The 21785-nt window shown below is 43.1% G+C and overlaps 1 protein-coding gene across 1 annotated transcript; it reads left to right on the plus strand.

The window, feature by feature from the left end:
- The first annotated feature begins 1159 nt into the window (after nt 1–1159).
- On the plus strand, nt 1160–21292 carry LOC146196575 (uncharacterized). Its single transcript, XM_084598332.1, has 6 exons — nt 1160–1456; nt 6058–6184; nt 10856–11055; nt 14212–14281; nt 17945–18605; nt 19474–21292. Exons 1-6 carry the CDS (start codon nt 1426–1428, stop codon nt 19651–19653), a joined length of 1269 nt encoding a protein of 422 aa, XP_084454458.1. The 5' UTR covers nt 1160–1425; the 3' UTR covers nt 19654–21292.
- Nucleotides 21293–21785: the final 493 nt, after the last annotated feature.

A 21785-nucleotide genomic window follows, 5' to 3' on the forward strand; every position in this document is an offset into this window, starting at 1 on the left:
TTATTTATAGGAAGGGAAAGGCGCAGTAACTGTCTCACTTGTTTTCTGTGGACACCGCAACCGCGCCGTAAGGGAAGGGAGGAAGATGGGAGTGAAAGTGGAAAGAGAGAAAGAGGAGCCGTAGTGGAGAGCTACGGAGTAATTTCGACCACCTGGGGATCTTTAACGTGCGCTGACATCGCACAGCACACGGACGCCTCTTCGTTTCGCCTCCATCGAAACGCAGCCGCCGAGGTCGGGTTCGAACCCGGGTACTCCGGCACAGTAGTCGGGCGTCCACTGTACCACCCCGGCGGGGCAACTCCGCTGCCTTGATTTATTTTATTTATAGGAAGGGAAAGGCGCAGTAACTGTCTCACTTGTTTTCTGTGGACACCGCAACCGCGCCGTAAGGGAAGGGAGGAATATGGGAGTGAAAGTGGAAAGAGAGAAAGAGGAGCCGCAGTGGAGGGCTACGGAGTAATTTCGACCACCTGGGGATCTTTAACGTGCGCTGACATCGCACAGCACACGGACGCCTCTTCGTTTCGCCTCCATCGAAACGCAGCCGCCGAGGTCGGGTTCGAACCCGGGTACTCCGGCACAGCTAGAAGTCGGGCGTCTTACACTGCACCACCCCGCTGCCTCGTGCGAACAGAAGAGAGAAAGTAGAGAAGGAAAGAAATAGAAGAGGGAGAGAAAGAAGCGCGCCGCAACTATTGAGGGGCTTTAGCCGCAACAGCCGTCGTCCACCAACTAATCAGTGGCGAGTGCAATGACGGCCCACAACAAATACAACCACCGCGGTGGCAGGCTAGCCGTCCCAGCCCCGTAGGGCCAGGAGCAGCCACCTCCCTTGTTATATTTTTAGCCCTGCCCGCGGTGACTTTTTGCACATTCCCATATTAAGTGATCTCGGGAAAGTTTTCAACATTGTAAAGATGCCGCGACGGACGCAACCGATGTAATAAAGCTGATTACTGTAAACAAATTTTAATCCAGCATACTATTTTATGCCACTGCAATTGTTGCTTTGTTTTTTTTATAGGTTAAGAAATAAAAACGCACACAACAACGCTAGTACCCTGTAACAAGGCTGTGTGGAGCATATGTGAAGCGAAAGACAAATACAATGTGTTGTCTGCCAATCGTCAATTCGCTTGGATTCGGTTTGAACGTTCAAATCCAGTCATGACTGTGCCAAGTCGTGACGAGCCAGCTGAGTTTCACTTGCGGTTTTCTGTCATGCTTTTTGTAGGTTGGCTGCTGGTTTCGTTTACTGCGTTCGTACGGTTTCTTTTATTTTTGTTTTGTTTGTTTGTCTTTCTCTGCTATACACCTAACCTCTGAGGTGTAGGAAATTCGTTTTCTAGAGGTTCCTCCAAACACTTCGGCGTGCTAACAGTGATATTGTTGTGTCAAGAAGAGCGCGCATTTTGACCTCACATGTCCAAGCCGTCGGAGCATCAATCGACAGGTTAGCACGAACGAGTATTGTAGCTTGTTCTTGTTGTAGTTGCTTTTAAAGAAAGAAAGAAGAGAGAATATATGGGCCTGCCTACTGGCTGTAACGCTACTTGAATACTGAGGTTTAACTTGGAGGTTGTTTGCGGATTTTGCCGGCAGTTTGTCCGCTGTAGCGACACTTCACTATTAAATAGTGCCCACAAGTCAGGCACATACTTTAATTTACTCTGAACACCAGTAAATGCTTCATTGTAGTCTTTCCAGTCGACTATGCCTATCAAGAACCTATTGTTCAGGTCACTACTAATAAGTAATTGGGCGTCTTGTGCGACTTTTCCATGAGTTGGCGACCTCATATTAAGCATATCAAGCGTAAAATAAAGCGCGCTTTGAGTCTGTTGCGTCGCATAAACCACAGGAGGTATGGGTATGTGATAAGGAAGTTCTGCGCAGCCTACAAGATTCGACCTCTCTGATCGAGTAGGAAGCACAGTGGATTTGCCATGGCCTTCTGATTTGTGGCTAGAAACGTGCTTTACTCTAAGGCTCGTACGTGTCCTTCCTCTAGATTTCCGATTTCAGCAGCTTGCGGTGCAGATCATTCTTAAATTCCGTGATTCCTTTCTGTCGTGTTCAAAAATGATTTTAATTACATGAATTCATTTAATTTTCCGTATTTATTAATCTCGCAATCATAGGCCGCGGGTCGTATATGTTCACTCTCATTTGTCTCCGTTGTTAGTGGATATGTGTTGGCTTTCTCAAGCCAGTCCTCACCTACCTCAGTTTGATTTGTGATGACATTTATCCCAACCATGGCAACTCTTTACCCATCTACATTGTTTCCATTTTGCTAGACCATTTGAAGCGTTTTCTATCATATTCTGTTATTGCAACTGATGCTTTACAGCGTAGTGAGAAAACAGGATTTTTGCATTCTCACTATTCAACTTGATTGAGCATTTTCACCCTGCCTACCCAATTACAGCCCCATTTTCATTGCAGAATTTTTATAGCTATTATACCAGCCTTGTTCTCAGCACTGCAACATCAGTATGGTGACAGTACTGCCTTTTCTTCTTCTATTGGATCTACTTTGCATCGACAGTTTTATGATCTTGCATCATATCACATGCGTGAAATTGGGCTTGCGTGGGTTTCAGGCCACTGTGGGATTTCAATGAATGAGTCTGCAGACTTTCTTGTGTCATCTTCCTTGAGTGGACCTATATCTTCCCATTCCTCTCCTACTTTCCTTTATGGGTGGGTACACAATTCAGACAATTTCTTCAGCTGAAGTGCTCCAATTTGCCCTTCCTATCTTGTGAAAATTTTCGGCATTTGCGGTATAAATAGGATCGAGGCCAGTGCCTTTCACGTGTGACGATGTGAGGCATCTATGACGAATTTAAGGTGTATGATTTCTCTCCTCAACTTCTATCTCCTCAGATATGGCTGTTCTCCCTCAGCCATGTGATCATTCTGCAATGAGCCCGGGACGGATCACTTTTTCCGTCCTGTTGCTGTTCAACCTCCCTCTGAAAACTTACCCTTGAAATGCCTTGTAACAAATTGTCTACATCATTGACTACTCCAAATTTACTCATTTACTGCTACTCAGCCAGGCTTCAGCAGCGAGACAGTTCACTTGTCAGTTCGCAAGTTCATTAACGCCTCTGGAAGAATTCCCTGCTTGGTGCGCTGATTCTGCTCTCTCCCCTTCAGTTCGTTATTAAGTCAAAATTAATTGATTTTCTCCTAATTAGCCTATCATATTATATACAGTTTTAAAAATATATACCATTTAAAAAAATTCTCCTGTCTCAGATGGTGGTACGCTTGTAGTGAAACCATGCAGAAAGCTTGCGCATTGTTGACCCTTTTGTTGTGTAATAAGACTCATCTGTACTGGTCCAGCACGATGAGAAACTAGAACCGTCTGTGGCGAGACTGTAAGAGCGAAAGATGCAAACGTCAATTTTTTGGCTAAGGACAGCTGTGACACCATCTAGCATCATTATGAAAACGTGCCATACTTGCTTGGGCACTTTATAACTGTGGTGCTTTCCCCCAGCAATGCCAGATGGTGCTACAATTGCCTTTTGTTCGAAACTCGGCGTTAGCGTCTTTTGTTCCTTGATCTCACCGGAGACGTTTCTGGTTTTTTGTCATGTGCAGCCAAACCAGGTAAGCACCATGGCCAGAATTACTGCATAACAAAAGGGTGAACAACGCGCAAGCCCTGTGAGAGGTTTGGGTCCAAATGAGCTTTCGGCTGAGGCAGGAGAATATTTCAAATTGGTTCTAATAAAATTGCAGAGCACTACATTTTTTAAATTTCATCACGCAGTACTATAATACCCATTTCTGATGCTTACATGTGTGTCCAATTCCCTGCATGGGTATGTGCCATTATCCAAGAGCACAACAACAGCAATGGCTCTAGCTTAGCCAGCACTGCTGCCCTATGCCAATAGAGGGGAGTGGAAAGAGGAATGGGAAGAAATATTGAAAAGGGAGACGGTTGTTGCAACAACCATCTCCTGCCACCAAAGTGGCCAGTGCGGCAATGCCATCGACGGCATGCACAACAGATACACCAGTGGCAAGAAACCTCTGCCGCAACTTGCGACGATCCCTAGGCTCCCTGCCCCAAAGGGCCAGGAGCAGCTATATGTGTACCTGTACACACTCCTGTACACATTGTTAAAAATACAAAGGCCTTCATAAAGCACTTTTTGTGAACACGTTGCACTTCTTTTTTTTTTTTTTTTATGACCGTGTGAGACGTGTGAGATCACCGAATTCGATATGTTGTTTGCAAACTAGGACCCATTGCTTGAACTGAGTTATAAGCCCATTTCTAGTTGAAAAACCAGAGAGCAACAGGAATTTAATAGAGCATGGCTGTAGGCCAGCTAGTGGGACATCATAAGGAACGAAACCACAGACAACACAGGGTAGTACTGACAACTAACATTTATTGAAAATGCACTTGGCTTGTGTGGATCAGGCACGAGTAATCTGCCAACAGTCACAAACGTCACAGCCTGAAGAATGTGTTAGCAGTCTCTCGATGTCCATTCTCCAGAGCGAATTATTGTTTTTGTCTACATGACTCTAAGACGCTCGAATTCTTTGCCTCCATTTGTCGGAAAGCCTAAACAGCTGATGATGTTCTCAAATTTTGCATTAGGAATATCGTAATTGGCACTTTTTTTTAAGTATTTTGTGCCTTTTGTGCTTTTAACTGTTGTTCGCACTTGAAGGTTGATCGTGTTTTTTTCATGGCTTTTATGCCATCTGCTATCATTACATTTGCAGTTGCTTTGTAGTCTAATGCTTTCACCCAAATCACTTTGTGGTTGTTGGCAGATAGTGCGCATCTGATCCATATAAGTCAAGTGTATTTTCAATAAGTATTAGCTGTCAGTACTTCCCTGTGTTGCCTACTTTCCCCTGTCCTGTCGTTTCTGCAGTTTTGTTCCTTATGAACAACCGGAAACCTGCAGTGTTTCAGTGCAAGCTACTGATCTGATTCAGTCCATTTGTAGTGGAACTCGACAATGTGACGATGTTCAGTGAAAATTTGTCTTTAATTGAGGGTTGTAATTCCCTGCCCCCCTCAAAATACCTAAATGTTTTTCCACAGCTGTGTCGGCTGCCTAGCTTGAGGTTTCAGTAATCTTTCAAGCCTAAAATATGAAGCAACCTCGAATTTCTCAATTTGCTTACAATTTCACGGATAATTTTTAGTTACAGCAGACGCAGTTTATCATAAACCAAACAAATAATGAAAAAATTATTAATATAGTTTTAATTCATGTCATGAAACATTGAGGAGCAGAGAGGTAAAACAAAAGATGAGGGGACACTCAAGATCTACCTTTAGGAAAGGGAGTGATGCGGCACCGTTAATAGCTTCCATCTGCGGAACCCCTTGCAGATCCTCATTCACGTACGTGCACTTTGCTACTCGTTTGATCACTAATGTCTCAATTTGAGCATCAGTTATCTCACAGATACTCATTAACATACAGTCATAAGCTACCACATTATGTGAAATACCAGCCCGCATAGATATAAAGCCCCTCTTTAACACAATCATACTAATATGTCTGCGTTTAGCATGTCTTGAGTAGGAGTCCAAGGGTCCTGGTGGGTTTGATTCTCGTGTCAAAGCAGCCCGAATTGCTCGCCAATTCCCCAGGCACTTGGTCTCATGACTTCGCACAACCTACCGACTAATGAGTTCCTGGCCATATCATCTGCCATCTATCGAAGGCATGCCATGATTTTTCAGTCACAATGCTAATGCTGGATTTTCTAGACATTGGGGCCTTTAACACTATCGCAGTTTTCCTGTGCAACAAATGACCTGCATCATAGTTAAGAGTAAAAAGTTTCACTGTGTACAGTTTGTTCATAATTTATTCATAGTACCTTACAGGGCCCAGAAGGGCATCGAGTATCAAGGTGTACCAAGTAAACTTCTAATTTTGTTGACTATGTTTATTCACTGTTTCACTTTTTGATTCATGAGAAGTGCTCTGTGTCAAAGACATTGTGCCTTTGGGAAGTGGTTGTGACTGCATGGGTTTTTTTGCCCAGCTGCCCTGACTCAACAACTGAAAGCCCAACAGGGACAAGCATGCCATCATACCTGTGCTGTTACTTGGTGCCCGAACAGCGGAAGAAACAGTCTTGTCAGCTTCTTTCGCTTTCCAAAGGATGACAGGTAAGCAGGCATCTTCCAAAGGAATTTTGGGTTAGTTGACCCAGTCGTAGATGTTCTGAGTGTAAACGGACAAGGACTGCGAGAAGAAAGACATGTGTGCTACTAGTGTTAACTAAAGGCTTTATTGAGGGAACATATCTTTATACCACAAATAATAAAATGCAGAAAGCAAAAAGAAAATCACTCGCACAGGCAACACATCTGTAAGCCAGAGAGTCATTAGCAGCTCAAGATTGCCTGAAGTGTGCATTCGGAAACGTCTTTTCACTGGTTTGTAATGACAAGTGAGATTTTGCCACATATGTTTACTCATTTTCACACATCAGGAGTACTTCAGTATCTGAAACCTGGGAAATTTGTAGTTTTGTCCATGCGATGAAGACCTGCTTCTACCTTGTGTCTATATTTTCACAGAGCAATATTGTTCAGCTGAATTCCTTTATTGCAGACATGACTGGGTACCTTATGGATATGTCCAAGTGATCAGAATTTCGTGTTAACAGATATGACAACAGTCTGAAGTTCTCTTAGAGCATAAAAGCACTGTAATAGAGATTTAGCGGAGAACAGTTTGCATGAGGATATGAAGAAACTCTCCTGTGGCAGTAGTATAATCAAATCTACAGGGATTAAGCTTGGCGCAAGTAATGTACAGAAGTAGTATTTAAAGAAAGAATATTTAAAAGATGGAAAAAAAAAAAGTCGGAGTTTGATTTTATTGATATTTTTTACATATTTAACCCTCTTCTATAGAAAGAGCTCGTAACAAATCACTTATACCAGAGGTCCAGAAGAGTGCTCTTATTTTAAAGAAGCAAAACTGTAATCACGGACAGCTTTCAGTTACTGTGCAGTGAAAGTTAAGAGCATGAGGCAGTCTTCCACTAGGTCGCCATTCTCACACTGTCATGATGAGCCAGAGACGTAGGCTTGTAAGCTGGTGGTACACACTCATATCTTGCACTGCATAGCCATAGGAAGTTGTCCGGGACTGTAGAATCATGATCACATAGTAAAATTCATCTGTACAATGCTTTCTTCGTTTTAGATATCTCAATATACTTCTGCGCTCACCTTTATATACTGCACTATTTTGCCTTTTTTTTTTTCTTAAATATTGGCAAGAAACCTTAGCAAAACTGTATGCTGCCGTAGGTTTTGTGTTCTCTTATACACCTTGTGCTAGTACCACGGCCGCTCGATGGAAGCGCACTGGGTGCGGCCTGCTGCGCCCAGCCGCCGTCAATGGGAAAGCGCGTCCTTGGGGAGTTTACAGTTGCGCCCGCTATTTCTGCTGAGGGCGCCACTGTTCGGGGACACGTCGCCGCCGGGGTCGCCGGCTCTGAGCGCGCTGTTTGCTTCCGTTCTGGGCGCATTCGCCTCGCGTCTGCGTGGTAAACGCAAACATTTTGTGTGCGCGTGTGCAAGCACGTTAACATTGAGACTGGATGCGTTTGTTTTTTAAGGCGAAAGCCGTTCTAGGCTCATGGAGCGAAAATCTATGTGCAGAAGCTGTACCTGTTATCTGTGCGTCGCATCTGTGCACTGGTGTTCCAGTCGCAAAAGCGGACGTGCAAGGAGGCAGATTAAGAATGAAAATGATTGATGGTGATAGGTAATCAACAAAAGTTATAGACATTGATAGAGGTAATGACTAATGCTAATGACTAATAAGGGTTAATAATGATTAAAATGATTTGTAATGACCAGTATATCACTCTACGACATGTATTGACCGCAATTGATTAGAAATGGGTAAAAGTGCTTAGCGATGTGTGGTAATGACTATAATAGCTAGGCATGTCTCATCATTACTGTTAATGACTACGAAATGACCAATATGTGAAACGACATGTAATGACCACTGCTGATTCTAAATGAGTAACCGGCTTAGTTATGAGTGATAAGGGCTACAATGACTACGCAGGCAGACTCATCATGACTGAGAAACGACCAATATATCAAACGACGACTTGAAATGACGAACTGTGGCAAACCATGAGAGCCAAATGATAGGAGAAGGGTAGGCTTTCGCCGTCGTGCGCTTAAGAGATATCTAAGAGACCCTTTAAGTTTATCTGCTGAGCTCGCTTCAGGCAAAGACAGCAGCGAGGAGTGAAAATGCACTCGCTTCCTCTGAAATGAAAGCGGCGCTGAGGTTAAAAAGTTTAGATGCTGAAGCATAATGCCCTATCAGCTGCCATTGAATTTGCTACAAGGGACAGCAGATTGGACTTGTTGGTGATTAATCATAGGTTAACCGTGCAAACAACGTGACGGGAACACAGGAGAAGAAGACGGCCCAACCGCGGTAGTTGTGTCGTCCTCTTTTCCTGTGTTCTCGTCACGTTGTTTAACCTATTTAGTTACCAGGCAGCTGGCCAGTGAACTAGGATTTTTAACGATGTGTTGTGAAGCAGATGAACACGATGAGGTAGCACCAGAAGCTTTTCTCGCAGGTTATGTTGCGAGGACATGTCAGAAAAAGCTACGAAGGGTTTTTTTTTATATAAGCTTGCAATTTGTTCTAAATTTTGCAGCGCTAGTCTGAGTGGCCTTGCAAGTAAAGGAGCTTTATTTGTTTATACTGTTGAGACTGTTTGAGCCGATGCGATAAAATGAAAAGCCACGTTCCACAGAAAATCCGGCACCCGCTCTGTCGGCGAACAGTCGGAGAAAAACCTCTCTGGTAAGAGGCACTTTAGTTAGTGATATGGCCAGACGCCTTTGGCGCAATGAGAACACATGACATGTTCAATGTGGCAGGAACTGCCAAACCAGAGAGAGTCAATAAGATGTAAGGATGAAATGGGAATTATTGAAAGCAGGACCCTTAGATGCCAAGTCAGGCACACTATACTCCTATAGGGCACGTTCGTACGGCTTCGGTAAAGAGGGGCTTTATATAGCTATGTGTAGGGTGCTATTCCATATAATGCGGTGGCTTAAGGCTGTATTCTAATGATATGTGACAGAGGCAGCAATTACGGGATACGGTGAATAAGCAGGTAGCAAAGTGCGGGCACTCTAACGAGGCTCCTCAAGGAGACTTAAGAACCCCAAGTTTTGTTTATCACTACCAGGTTGTTGCTTAAATTATGCGATATTTGGTAATGGTTTTGAAGCGACATGTCAGTCGAGCAAGAGCCTGTTGCAGGAAATATAGTCAACTGGACCAGTTACAGGTTAATGAAAACCAAGGACAATGCAGGCTTGATGTACCCCGCAAAGGAAGTAATCAAGCTTTGTCAGCTTACGAGCACCTTCATTAACAGGATGATGAAGTCTGAAGAGGTCAGGTGAAGTATAAGCAAGCTGTGTAAACTTTTGGTTTCGTCACTGTTTTCTCATTGTACACAGTACCTGCAGCTAATCTATAAAAACAATGATCGTGCCCATGCTAAGGCGCTATGCAAGATATCGTTAAGTTGCTGCCCCCGCTGATAGCGAGCTGGGCTGGAAATGTCAACTCAACAGTGGAGCGATCTGTATGGCTATGGCATAATCTATCCCAAGAAACGTTTTCCGTCTGCGATTGGTAATTTTCTTCCTTTTTTTTGTGTGGCCATTAAATAAGCTTACTCGGCTGCTCGCTGAATCTCGGCTGCAGTTGCGCTTTGATGTGTGAACATTCTTGTGATCACTGCTGAGAGTTTCACAACAGGAACACTCGATGTGCGTTCTTCCATTGAAAATTACGAACCAGCAAAATTGTATGGGTTTGCGAGCAGCCAATAAAGATAGTAATAAAAGCTTTCGGCGCATATACGTAGCACCTTGAGGCAGACCGGCTCTATCAAGCATGCTTACTTTGTCCGGTCATGCAAAATGCGGGAAGCCATGACAGATAGCATTTGGCGTACAAAGTTTAAGGTCTCCAACTGAGTAGAAGATCCCAGGTTATCGTCTAGATTAACCCTAATAAACATCGTGATATTTTCACCGTAAAACTTGTCACAATGAGATAGAAAGGTTGGTTACATGTCGCATTTTCACAGAGGTTGTTCATAGTAGGACATTTTTTTATTGGATAGCGCTGGCAGCTTAGAACAGGTTGACATCAATTTGTGTATAAAAGCTGTATGCAGGAATGAGTAAATGGTATGAAAATGACACACGGAATTCGCGACATAGTTAAGTGGCTATGCATTAGGCTACCATGGCTGCTGAACAGCTTCGAATTGTTCACAGCCGGGTCACATTTTAATGTGACGAACAACTGGATTCGACGAAACATCACGGTAATGCGAGCTCTCCATTCGAGTGGCCTTGAACCACCGTGACTATAAGTTTTTCGGGGTACACTCTAGTATACATCCTTGTCGAGCAAGCGCTAAGTGCTGACATGGTCACACTAGACATGACACTATATACTAATTCTTGTTGCCAAACTGTATGAAGCGGAGCTCTTATATCCTTAAAATAAAACGCTTCTACCACGCTGACGCCTCCCTCAAAGCGCAGCCAGGCGCAGCTCTCCGCGCGCGGCTGTCCCCGAACGGTGGCGCCGCGGCGGTGGCGACTGGAAGTAGGCGCCTCCCGCCGGTTTCGGGCGACGTAGCAGGCCGCACCTAGTGCGCTTCCATCGAGCGGCCGTGCTAGTACAAAGACATTTTCTATTGTTAAATAGCATTTTTTCAAGTTTCAACTTTTTTTTTTGTTTCATTGCAGATGTGAGGCCTGGGTGAAGTTTGCTCAGCGGGAAGATTTGTTGAAACTGCCACGGAAAAAAATATATGAACGTTACCGCGTGTGTTCAGATCACTTCACAGATGATGACTTCATGAATGATGAAAAACGAAGGCTGACATGGAAAGCAGTGCCATCTAAGGGAGTGCCGGATAAACTGGCATGCTTGGCATCCAAAAATTGTGAGTGGAAAATTTATAATTGATATGGGGCACAAGAACTGCAAATTCAGTTCGTTGTTGCTTATTCCTGCATGCATTACATAAGGCTGGGCTTCTAATTTCTGGCTCGTGCATTTTCCAGGGAAAACAGTGTATGCTTTAAGGTTATGTCATCTTGTAGCTGAAAAGTGCATTTTAGCTTGCATATATTTGATTTCTAGAATGTGGGCATATTGAAATTTGTTTTTGTTGTGAAAGCAACACTACGACAGCCAAAGCGAGACCTCGGGTGGCCGCAGCTACGTTGTGAAGAGGCATAGCTACGAAAAGAAGAAGATGAAGACGAAGAAGAAGAAGAACAGCAGCTTTGAACCCTTCTCTTTTTTTTTATGTGACATTCATACCTTTTGACTTGAGAATGAATCTTAATTTGCTAATGCACTAATTTTTAATTTGTTAAGTGCATGACTGTAGAGTCTTTTATGACTTAATAGATATGCACAATACATGTAGTTGACAATTTGAGGTTTTTGCCAGGAAAGAGAAGCTCTTGCATAACAGGAATGTGCCCGTGCTTTCTTTTTTCTTTGTTGCTGTAGCAAACTAAAATTAAGTGCCTTTATATTAGATTAGCTTGCACAAAAGACAAAAATAAGTATACTATAGCTAACCCTTCGATGTATTTTGTTGTGCTGTATGGAGATTGAATGGTGTCAGTGCTTCTCAGGCAGACTTAACTGAACTGCACCAGCGTGCACGTTGAAGGTGCAAGTGGCACTGGAAGCATATACAATATTAAGTATCTTTATTGTAGATGCTCTCAGAAATTCTTATACCTCAACCACTGGCTTGTTTGCGGTGAAATTGCTTGTGGAGCTTTTATATTGCAGCAACTTTTGTCTCATAGTAGATTTCAAAATGCTAAATACCTGTTTCGGCCAGACAGCCAAAAACGGACAAAAAGCTGCAATGCTGGATAGCCAACAAGGGGAATAATGGCACTGTCTTGTTATCTGCAGTGAAAATTGTAATAAAAGGCTTGTGCACCTTACACGATGCTTTTCGTGTCATGGCACTTTCCTCTTCAGGCAACAGATGGCGCCATTGCAGCCATTCAGCAGCAAGCTGGCATTCGCAGTTTTTGGTTCTTCGTTTTCTGTGCAAACGATAACGTGTTTACATCATTTGTAGCCAAACTAGATGAGCTTATATGAGGCAAAAGTTACCATAGTGTGCAAGCTCCATGTGCAGGTTTACTGCAAATAAATGAGTTGTTTAGGCAAGGAAATTTTGTATAGTTTTTGCGATGCAGATGCACTGCACAGTACTACTACTGCAAAGAGTGCAAAGCAGAGCTTGCATCTTAAGACAAAGAGGAAAGGTGTGCACACATAAATTCCACCTGCCCGCACCATGCAACACAGAGTCTGCAAGTTGCTGAGCATAAGTTGAGCTGCCATGTGGACAGTGGAGTAACTCACACTGAAGTAGGGCAGCTGTGAGTTAATGCTACTGACATAATTCACATGAATAAAAGGCTGTAGATTTCAATGCCGCTACATGTTCATTACAGTGCTTCACATGTCTGCCAATGCATTAGCTGCTTGTCTTTTGAAGTTTTTCTTGTGCATGTTTGATTCTTTCCAAGTATCTATAGTCGGATACAACTTGAGAACGGAACGGCAAATACCCGTCAAAGGAGGCCCTCCATCCAATGGCGTTGACTGGTTCCCGTGACATAGTGGTTAACCACGTAGTGCGAAATCGTAGTGAATACTATATTCGAGGACTTTTTGTGGCTCTTCTGAGAAGGCCCAGCAGAAAAGAGAACGTAACGGGCTTTTGTCCGCATACCGTGGAGAATGGGCCCACCCGACTGTCCCTCCAACTCCCGCCGTCGCACCACCGCACCCCTACTCCGAACAATATGCGCCACGGCATGATAACAAAGGCCCTCCTGCCCTTTTCTACCTAGCTTTCGCTGTAGCAGCACAGAATAAGCTACCCGCGATATTAACCGCAACAATCATGGTCGACGCGATTGGCTGAAGGGCCTCCTTTGATGCTGCTCCGTTCTTGAGTTGTATCTGAATATAGGAACGTTCCAAGCATTGGGAGTGGATAAAAGAAAAATAGAGAAAATTAGACATGTTAACTTCACCACTGTCGGTGCCTCTGATGTCAGTCTTAACGCCTTAGCGGACTTGGATGAGTCAAACTCGTCCCAAGCACTGTCATTTCTGGCTACTGGCAAATTGAGCTCATTCTGTGTTTCTGGCACCGTGTATCTGGTTTGCAAAGAATAGGGCTTCACCAACACAAATTTTAGTTCATGTGGTACTGAAAGACTACTTTTGCTCAAATTTTCTGAAATAAAAATGCCCGTTGGGGTTAAAGGGAAGTCAGCTTTCCTGCATAGCAAAAACTACTTTACCATGGCAGCGCGTCCCGTCGTTGGGGTAGAAGTTGGGTACAGCGCAGAACACTTCTATATTAAGCCTCGTGTCACGCACGAACCTGGTGAGCAGCATTCCTTCGCTATTGAAAAGTGGATGGGGAGGGGGATTATGGATGATACCTGCGAGTCAGGGGCAGTATTAATCTCTTAATCATGACAGCAACAAAAGGCAGTGTTGCAGTAAAAGGATGGGGCTGTTATTGCCTCAAGAGATGTCTCCTTCGCTGCACCCTTTTTCTGCCTCCAAAACAGGTTTGGCCACCATGGTGAAGGGGTTTCACTGTGAAGAGAAGTTGACTTCCAGAGTTTTGTAAAGGGTCGATTTACACCTGGTAAAAGAGTAGTAGTACATTCAGGTAATATGATTTTCTTGTGAATTTGGTGGTGTTTTGCAGCACTTCTTTGTAGGTACCTTGTCTGTAAGCTGGCTTAGACTGATGTTCCTGCAGATGCCACTTGCCAGTTTGTCAACCTTATCCGAAATATCGAAGGAACCAGTAATCACTGACTTGGGATTACTACCAAGCGTGAATTTGCGAGAACTTCGAATGTAATGCAGTGAAAAGGGAGCATATGTGTACTTGCAAGCTGTGAAGCCTATGTAATACACTTGCTGAGTAGGTGTGCCAGGGTTGACAACCTATTTTTCTCTGAATTTTTCGTAAATTATTGACACTGGACAGTACCGCAAAATGTTGTTACATGCAATTGCAATGCAGGTAATGTATCTGGAGAAACAAGAACAACTTTCGAGCAGGAGTTTCCACGAAGCACTGATGATGCAGAAAGGTAAAGGTCCTCATTTTGTCAGCACCTGACTCTCTGGTTTGCTTTCTGATGTCGGTATTATGTCCATTTGATATCAGTCATCAGCATACACGACTCTCAGCTTGAGAATCAAGTCCTGCTTTAAAAGGGCTCTGCAACACCTTTCACGAATGCTGCTACTATGTTTGAGAAAATTTCCTCTTTTTTTGGTCTAAAATTAGTTGAAACCGGTCACACTACCTCATTGCTAATGTGCTAGAAGACACAAGGACAGCATATATCTGCAAGCCAACAGTCTGAGGCCAGTTAGTTGCTAGTGTGCTGCTTTAAACTCCATTATTTACTTTCTATTAACTTTCTATTATTTTCTTCTTTTGTGCAAGGACGACATGGAGAGTTTAATTTCCAGCAGCATGCCTACACGTCGTCCTGATATATATATATATATATATAACATACTTCTGACACTTGAAATAAAATGATACCACAGAAGATATGCATGAAAGGAGACGAAATTATGCATGAGAGTGCATGAGCCTCCTCCCCCATTTTCAGAAAAAGAAAGGTAAAAAGAGATGCAACATTGCAATGCATGAAGACATATTGGTACTATTTTCTCAATGCTAAGCATATGTTTTATTTCAAGTTAATAACATTCTAGTCAAAATCAAGAAGAAGAAATGGACGTGGGCAGGACATGTAGTGCAAAGAGAGGATAAGTGATGGTCACTAAGGGTAACCAACTGGATTCCAAGAGAAGGAAACCATAGCAGGGAGCAGCATAAAGTTAGGTGGGTGGATGAAGTTAGGAAGTATGCAGGGGTCAAGAGGATGCAGCTAGCCCAAGACCGGGTTAGTTGGAGGAATATGGGAGAGGCTCTCGCCCTGCAGTGGGTATAGTCTGGCTGATGATGACGACAATGGTCTCTGTATACTCTTTGTTTGAGTTATCTTTTGAGCCAAGCACTATCTTAATATGAAGCCCTTTCACCAGAGGCATATTATTTTTTATTACTTTTGGGTAGCCTCACCATAATATATATATTGGTCTGCATCAGTCAAAGATGGCATCCTCTCGGGATTTTCAATTTGTGTGCTGAAGCTTATTGAAGTTTTTGTCGAAAGCAGAAAGTTCCTCCAAGGAAATCTGCAGTATAATGGTGAATGTATACGACAGTGGATATCCTTCATATGCTACAGTAACTCATTATTTCAAAATGTTTAATGTGGCCTTGTGTAAATGCAAGACGACCCATGGTTAGAACAGCTCAGCATTTGAACCAATTTATTTAGATTATTGACTCTCAGCTTAGAGCCTCTTGTAAAGAATCGCCGAATTGAAGTGTAGTGAAGCGTTCGAAGTTCCCGCAGAATTTGACAATTCGTATGGCAATGATTTCAAAATCATCCATTACATTTTAGGTACATTGAAGGCCTTGGCCTGATATGCTACGCAACCTTTCTTTAGCAAGATCTACAGCACCACGCGCATTCATCGAGAGAGCATTCGTACGTCTATTCAAGTGTTCCAGGATATTTTTCTCCCGCTTTTGTGAGTGGGGATGAGACATAGTGCTACCCCTGGGACCAGGAAACAAAACAGCAGACTTTGCAGTAGAGGCATTTGGTGTTCTCATCTCTGAAGAAATTTGAACCCCAAGGTTAGGGAAGGAAGTGGCAATGACAGTTTTTTTTGGGCGCAGTGGACATCCTGCTTATCGACTATCTGAAACAAAGCAGGACAGTAAAAGGGGAAAGTTGAGGTCATCATGGAGAAATGTCAGGAATTCGTTATGTATAAGGTATTTACTAAAGTAATCACAAATAGAATTAGGGCAATCTTAGATTTCAGCCAACCTGATAGTCAGGCAGGCTTTCATAAGTGCCCCTCTAGAGTAGATCATATCCACACTATCAACAAGGTAATAGAAAAATCTTCGGAATATAACCAGTCCCTATGCATAGCATTCATTGATCATGAGAAAGCATTTGACTCAGTCGAAACCTTAACAGTTCAGGCATTGCAAAATTAGGCTGTAGATGAGCCATACATGAGAGCACTGGTACAAATCTATAGCGGCTGTACAGCAGCCATAGTTGTCCATGAAGAGAGTAAAAATTTTGGTAAGGAAGGGTGTTAGGCAAGAAGACACGATCTCTCCACTACTATACACCATTCGTTAGAGGAAGTATTCAGAGGCCTGGAAAATACCTTGATGGTCTGCGATTGGCTGTTGACATTGCCTTGCTAAGTAACTCATCAGACGAATTGAAAATCGTTGATTATCTTGATGAGCAAAATAGAATGCTAGGCCTGAAAATTAATATGCAGAAGAATGAAGTAGTATTCAGCAGCGTCAGAAAAAAACAGCAGTTTACTATAAGTAGCGAGGCGCTGGAAGTGGTAAATGAATACTACGTAGTACAGGTAGTAGCTACAGGTCCAAAGGATGAAAGAGAAATAACTATCAGATCACGAACGGCAGGTTAGCAGCACCCTTCAAAAGGAAAATGTATAACAGTTGTATCTTACTAGTAGCCATCCATGGGACAGAAACGTGGAGACTAATGCTTAAACAGAATGTTATTGAGGAAAATATGATCGGTGTAGCATTAGGAGATGGGAAGTGTGCCGAATAGATCATGGAACAGGCATGAGTTAATGACATTCTAGGAGAAACCAAGGAAAAATATGAGCATGGGCAGGTCATGTAGTTTGATCGGAAGATGACCGATGATCCCTAAGGGTCACAGACTGGATTCTAAGGGAAGGGAAGTGTAGCAGGGGTGGCAAAAAGTTAGGTGGGTAGACGAGATTAGCAAGTTTGTGAGGATTACATAGCTTTGACAAAAGCTAATGGCAAAAAAACAAAACAAAAAAGAATGATGGCCGAATGCTTAGGCCAGATGCGTATTAAGTGCACTAGCATTTTTGTTTTCACTTCAGTTTCATGTCACACGCACTCATTAGTATGCAGTAAATATCTGCCAGGTTATGTGAAAGACCACCCAATATGGATTTTAACCAAGTCTACAAATATACGTTCATGGCCTAAATGTAGTGTATCTAACCCAAGATCCAACAGTCCTGATGGGTTCGATTCCTATCACTAAATTGCTGCCAATGTGCAGCTCCTGCTAATTTAACTATGACTTGTGGTCTCATGATGTCATGCAAGCTGTCAACCAGACTGTGCCTGGCCATGTTACCAGCGAAATGCCACCTGGAAGAGGCAGTGAGGACGACGACTTTGGGTGATGATATTAAGGTCCAAATCTGCCAATTCTTTGACGCCTAGGAATAGCATGTGTTACATGGGATCCAAGGATTCTAGTTCAAGGTATCACAGCTGCCTTCAGACAGACGGGCAGCTTCAGGTTGCTCATGCTCGTTAGCATACAGTCATACTCTGCCACCCGAACGCCTGCCTGACACTAAAACCCGACCTTAACCAAGTCACACAAATGTGCATGGAAGGACTATGAGTAGCGTGTCATTTGAGATCCCAGGATCCCAGTGGGTTCAGTTTTCATCTCTAAAGTGTTGCCCAAGGTAATAGTGTGTGCGACTGCTAGCTTTAGCCAAGCAGCGGGACAGATAAACATCAGCAGTATTGGTGAATAGGGGCTCTAGTGCTGACGCACTAAATATGTTAAAAGTCCTTTCTTTATTCAATGTTCCAGGCACGATATCTACTACGACACATATGTTCCTGAGCCACTTGAGATTTCTCAAAACGCCCAGGAAACTTTTCTCCTGGGGGTGACATGTGGACCCGAGACAGATGATGAAGCAGTGGACAGTGAAGTGGCAGACAACAGTCACATCGACAGCGAAGTGACAGATAATGACGGTCGCCCAGACAACGTGATAGTAGACAATGACAGCCACTTAGTTGCCATCGAAGTGGAAGTCTATGACAGTTGCCCAGACAATGAAGTGGCAGACAATGGCATTTGCAGTGCGATGGGAGACTATGACAGCTACTTAGTGGACAATGAAGTGGCAAGCGACAACAGTTGCCTAGGCAATGACGTGGCAGACGATGACAGTTGCGATGCGGTGGAAGACGATGACAGCTACTTAGTGGACAATGAAGTGGCAAGCTGCAACAGTTGCCTAGGTAACGATGTGGCAGACGATGACAGTTGCAATGCACTGGGAGACTATGATAGTTACTTAGTAGGCAGTGAAGTGGCAAGTGATGACAGTAACTCAGACGACAGACTGGTGATAGACAGCGAAGATTGCTGGCTAAGCAGCAACAGCAGCAGCCTTGGTGCACCTGAAGAAGCAGGATACTCTCCAGTTTGCCAAAAAAAGGCTGTCGTCCTAAGGACTATTGTGAGTATTGTGCCTTGCTTAGTTTTTGATGCCTGCTCATTGCTTGAACTGTTAGAGGCATGCTGCACAATAAGGCGTGCTGATGAATGGGATATGAATCAGTGTCACTTTGTTATTATGTTTAGTCGACTGTCTTTCAATAGTTTTGTTATTTAACTAGGCTACCATAGTTAAAAATGAAGCTATTAATGATGTTGCATCACTCTTAAATATTTTTGTCTTTAAGGGTGCCACGACTGCTCCACTAGGCAGCTCAAAACACACCATGTGGCCTGAAAATATTTGGCCGAGACTGCTTTGACAGAGTATCAATATTAAGGAAAGCTTATGCAATGCTATTATCTAATGTTGAAGGTTTTTGTATAGAAAGGCAGGAGAATTATCTAACAGCAGTGTGCGGGATTTTTGGATACAAATGCCAGGTTAACAAAGTGGTTTCTTAACCATGCCGTGCAGCAACTGCAAGTACCTTAAACCTGTAGGAAGGGATGTTGATGTCAGAGGTTAGTCTAGTTCTGGTGGTCGACATCCCGTGGTAACATGGGAGGTTGACAAGAAGACCCAGACAGCTTTAGTCTCTTGTCCAGGATACTCTAATCTGCTCTTCGCAGTGGAAAATTACTCGCCAGTAATAATGAAGTGACCAATACTCTAAACATACTGGAGTAATCACCGTTCTATGCTGTGATTACAGGTCTAGCATGTGCTGTTAAAAAAAAAAAGAGAGAAAAAGTGAAAGCTGTTGTGCCTGCATTGAGGCAATGTGTACATGAAATATATGTTGCTGCATTATAATATGACAACCTAGTATTTTTGTGCAAGTTCATGTTGCCAAGAAAATCGTGTCTATATGCAGTCCATATTTCAGGGTCTACAAACGGATGAGCATGACTTTGGCATGTCAGCCTTTTCAACATTTTTGTGCCTTCTGACCCCCGAGGGAGCAACAACACAAGTGACCCATGCTGATCCTCACATTGCATTGGTTCCCACTGTTTTGGTTGAAGGTTCCAGAAAATTTCATTTAAAATATGCTGTCTACTCTTGACGAGGACAACCAAAGGCATTTATGTCAAATATGTACAAATGCAAACTGTATTACAAAGTAGCAATGCAGACCCCATATGAGAAGTTGTGTATTTTGGCACAAGCAGCACATTGTGCGTATATTGTGGTGAAGAGGTTCTTTGCAGGCAAGCGATGTGCGCACACAACTCACTGAATCACTTTTGCCTGCTGCTTTTGCGTAAACGGATTAGACCATGAAGCCCGGCATCTTACAGAGATTCCTTCAAGATTCTTCCGAGATAGCACCAGCGACCAGGTCAGAAGATGGATGTGCCCGTTATAAGGCCAAGGGGTGCCTGGTACCAAACTTTGAACCAGCGACCTCTCGCTGCCATGTCAGGTGGCCAGACTGCTAGGCTATGTCTCATCAACGGATCTCTGTTTACCAGGCAAAACTGTGTATATATTATGCCTACTATAGTGGAAGGCTCCTCGTTTAAATCAGGCATGAAAAGGTGCTTAACTCTTTAAACCCTCATTAAATTCAGACATAAATAGATTTTTAACTGTGTAACTCTCTAAATACTCGCAATTGTAACCTTGCAACTCTTTCTCAGAAAGAGCTGTACACGGCTCTTTTTTGTTTGTTTTTTTTTTTTTCTTAAAGAATTTAGCATCCTTCATATTACAAATAGGGTGCTTTGTTATGTCAGCTACGGGATGCAAAAATATACTTCTCAATACTCTGAGCATGCTGTCCACAATTTCCTTGCAGATTGATTTTACCACCAGTACTATAATATCAGTTTCTTCTCGAGTTTCCAGGCAGAAGGGTCATCTGTGAAAGAAAATGATTTCAAAATTCCTGGGATGTCATTTTAAGAAATCCTGATATTTTACATCACCGTTTCCAACCATTTTGGCAGTTTGTAAGAAATATTACCACAGGTGTATTTGGTTGGAGAATTAACAAATATGCTTTCTTGGGACCTGGATGTACCACTTAGGTAGAAAAATGCTTTGAATCAGAACAATAAGTGGCATCTGAAAGGGTTAATATGTAACTGCAATTTCAGCACACTGGTGTTTTTGCAATCTGCCTAAATCAGAATGTGGCTGCCACAAATATAGGCTGCTCCAGTTTCAGTTTTGACTACTTCAGTGCACTTGGCAAATACAGGTGTGCTGAAGTCTGAAGATGATTTATCTCCGTGACAGTTTCAAATAACAACGGATTGTGTGTAACCCATCTGCTAGACACTCGATCCGTATGAAAGTTTATCGCCTATTATACTGAAATAACATTTTAGTTATTACCTGCTGAAGTCTACTAGTGTGAGAGTATGAAGTCATTTTGTTACTTGCATTTTGGTGAAGGTTGCAGTGTTCTCATTACACCTACAGATCTCCTGATTAGCAGCAAGTTTTCAGCTGCAGTAAGTTTAGCAAAGAAAGGGTGGTTGCATCTACCAGTGATCAGAAAGGAGGCAGTAAATTAGTGTCAAAACATATCCCAAGGTGCGTTCTGAAATGACAGTTTTTACTACCAAGGAAAATAATAAAAAACATACATTCATGCTGGTTGTTGCCGCCGACAAGTTCGGACTGCAACACGCTGTCCCACACACCACTCTTCTGATCCAAGCCAGCAATCTCGGTGCATCACAGCATAATGTAAACAGCGCAAACTACAAGGGACAAGAAAAGAAGGGACAAAGGACGAGTGCTATGAACATCTACCAACTCGCCCAATTTAACGTTTCGCTAAAGCATCGCAGCATGCCCAGTCACTGCTCTCCCTCCGAAAGTGGAGGAAGGTTTCTCTTTCAACTTTACCACCTGACTGCCAAGCGTTCAGATGGACAGACTGGCAATTTTTTTACCTTTGGAACTCAAATGCTAATAATCAAAAGCGGCAGACATCAGTGAAAGAAGGCCCATTACACAATGTCAAATGACTCACGATCTTGTGGATAATTAATTCCCTTTGGTTTACTAGCGAGGCAGATATAAAAGGAGTTCACAGTGGCTCAATCCGAGTAACTACTGCATTATTCGATCAGTATACGTCACTGACTGAAGAGCCTCTGCAGAGGGGAATTTTCCCACTTTTTTCTCGATTTGTAAAATGACACTTCTTTAATCAGACTAGTGTACCTTGGGTGACTTTCC

This window comes from Amblyomma maculatum, chromosome 3 (assembly GCF_055883805.1).
Source record: "Amblyomma maculatum isolate TAMU_Amacu chromosome 3, ASM5588380v1, whole genome shotgun sequence".
NCBI lineage: Eukaryota > Metazoa > Arthropoda > Arachnida > Ixodida > Ixodidae > Amblyomma > Amblyomma maculatum.

Coding starts and splice junctions, on each gene's coding strand:
- LOC146196575 (XM_084598332.1), top strand. CDS start 1,426: ATGTCCAAGCCGTCGGAGCATCAATCGACAG. Junction 6,185..10,855: donor CGCTTTCCAAAGGATGACAG/GTAAGCAGGCAT, acceptor GTTTCATTGCAG/ATGTGAGGCCTGGGTGAAGT. Junction 18,606..19,473: donor CTGTCGTCCTAAGGACTATT/GTGAGTATTGTG, acceptor TCCATATTTCAG/GGTCTACAAACGGATGAGCA.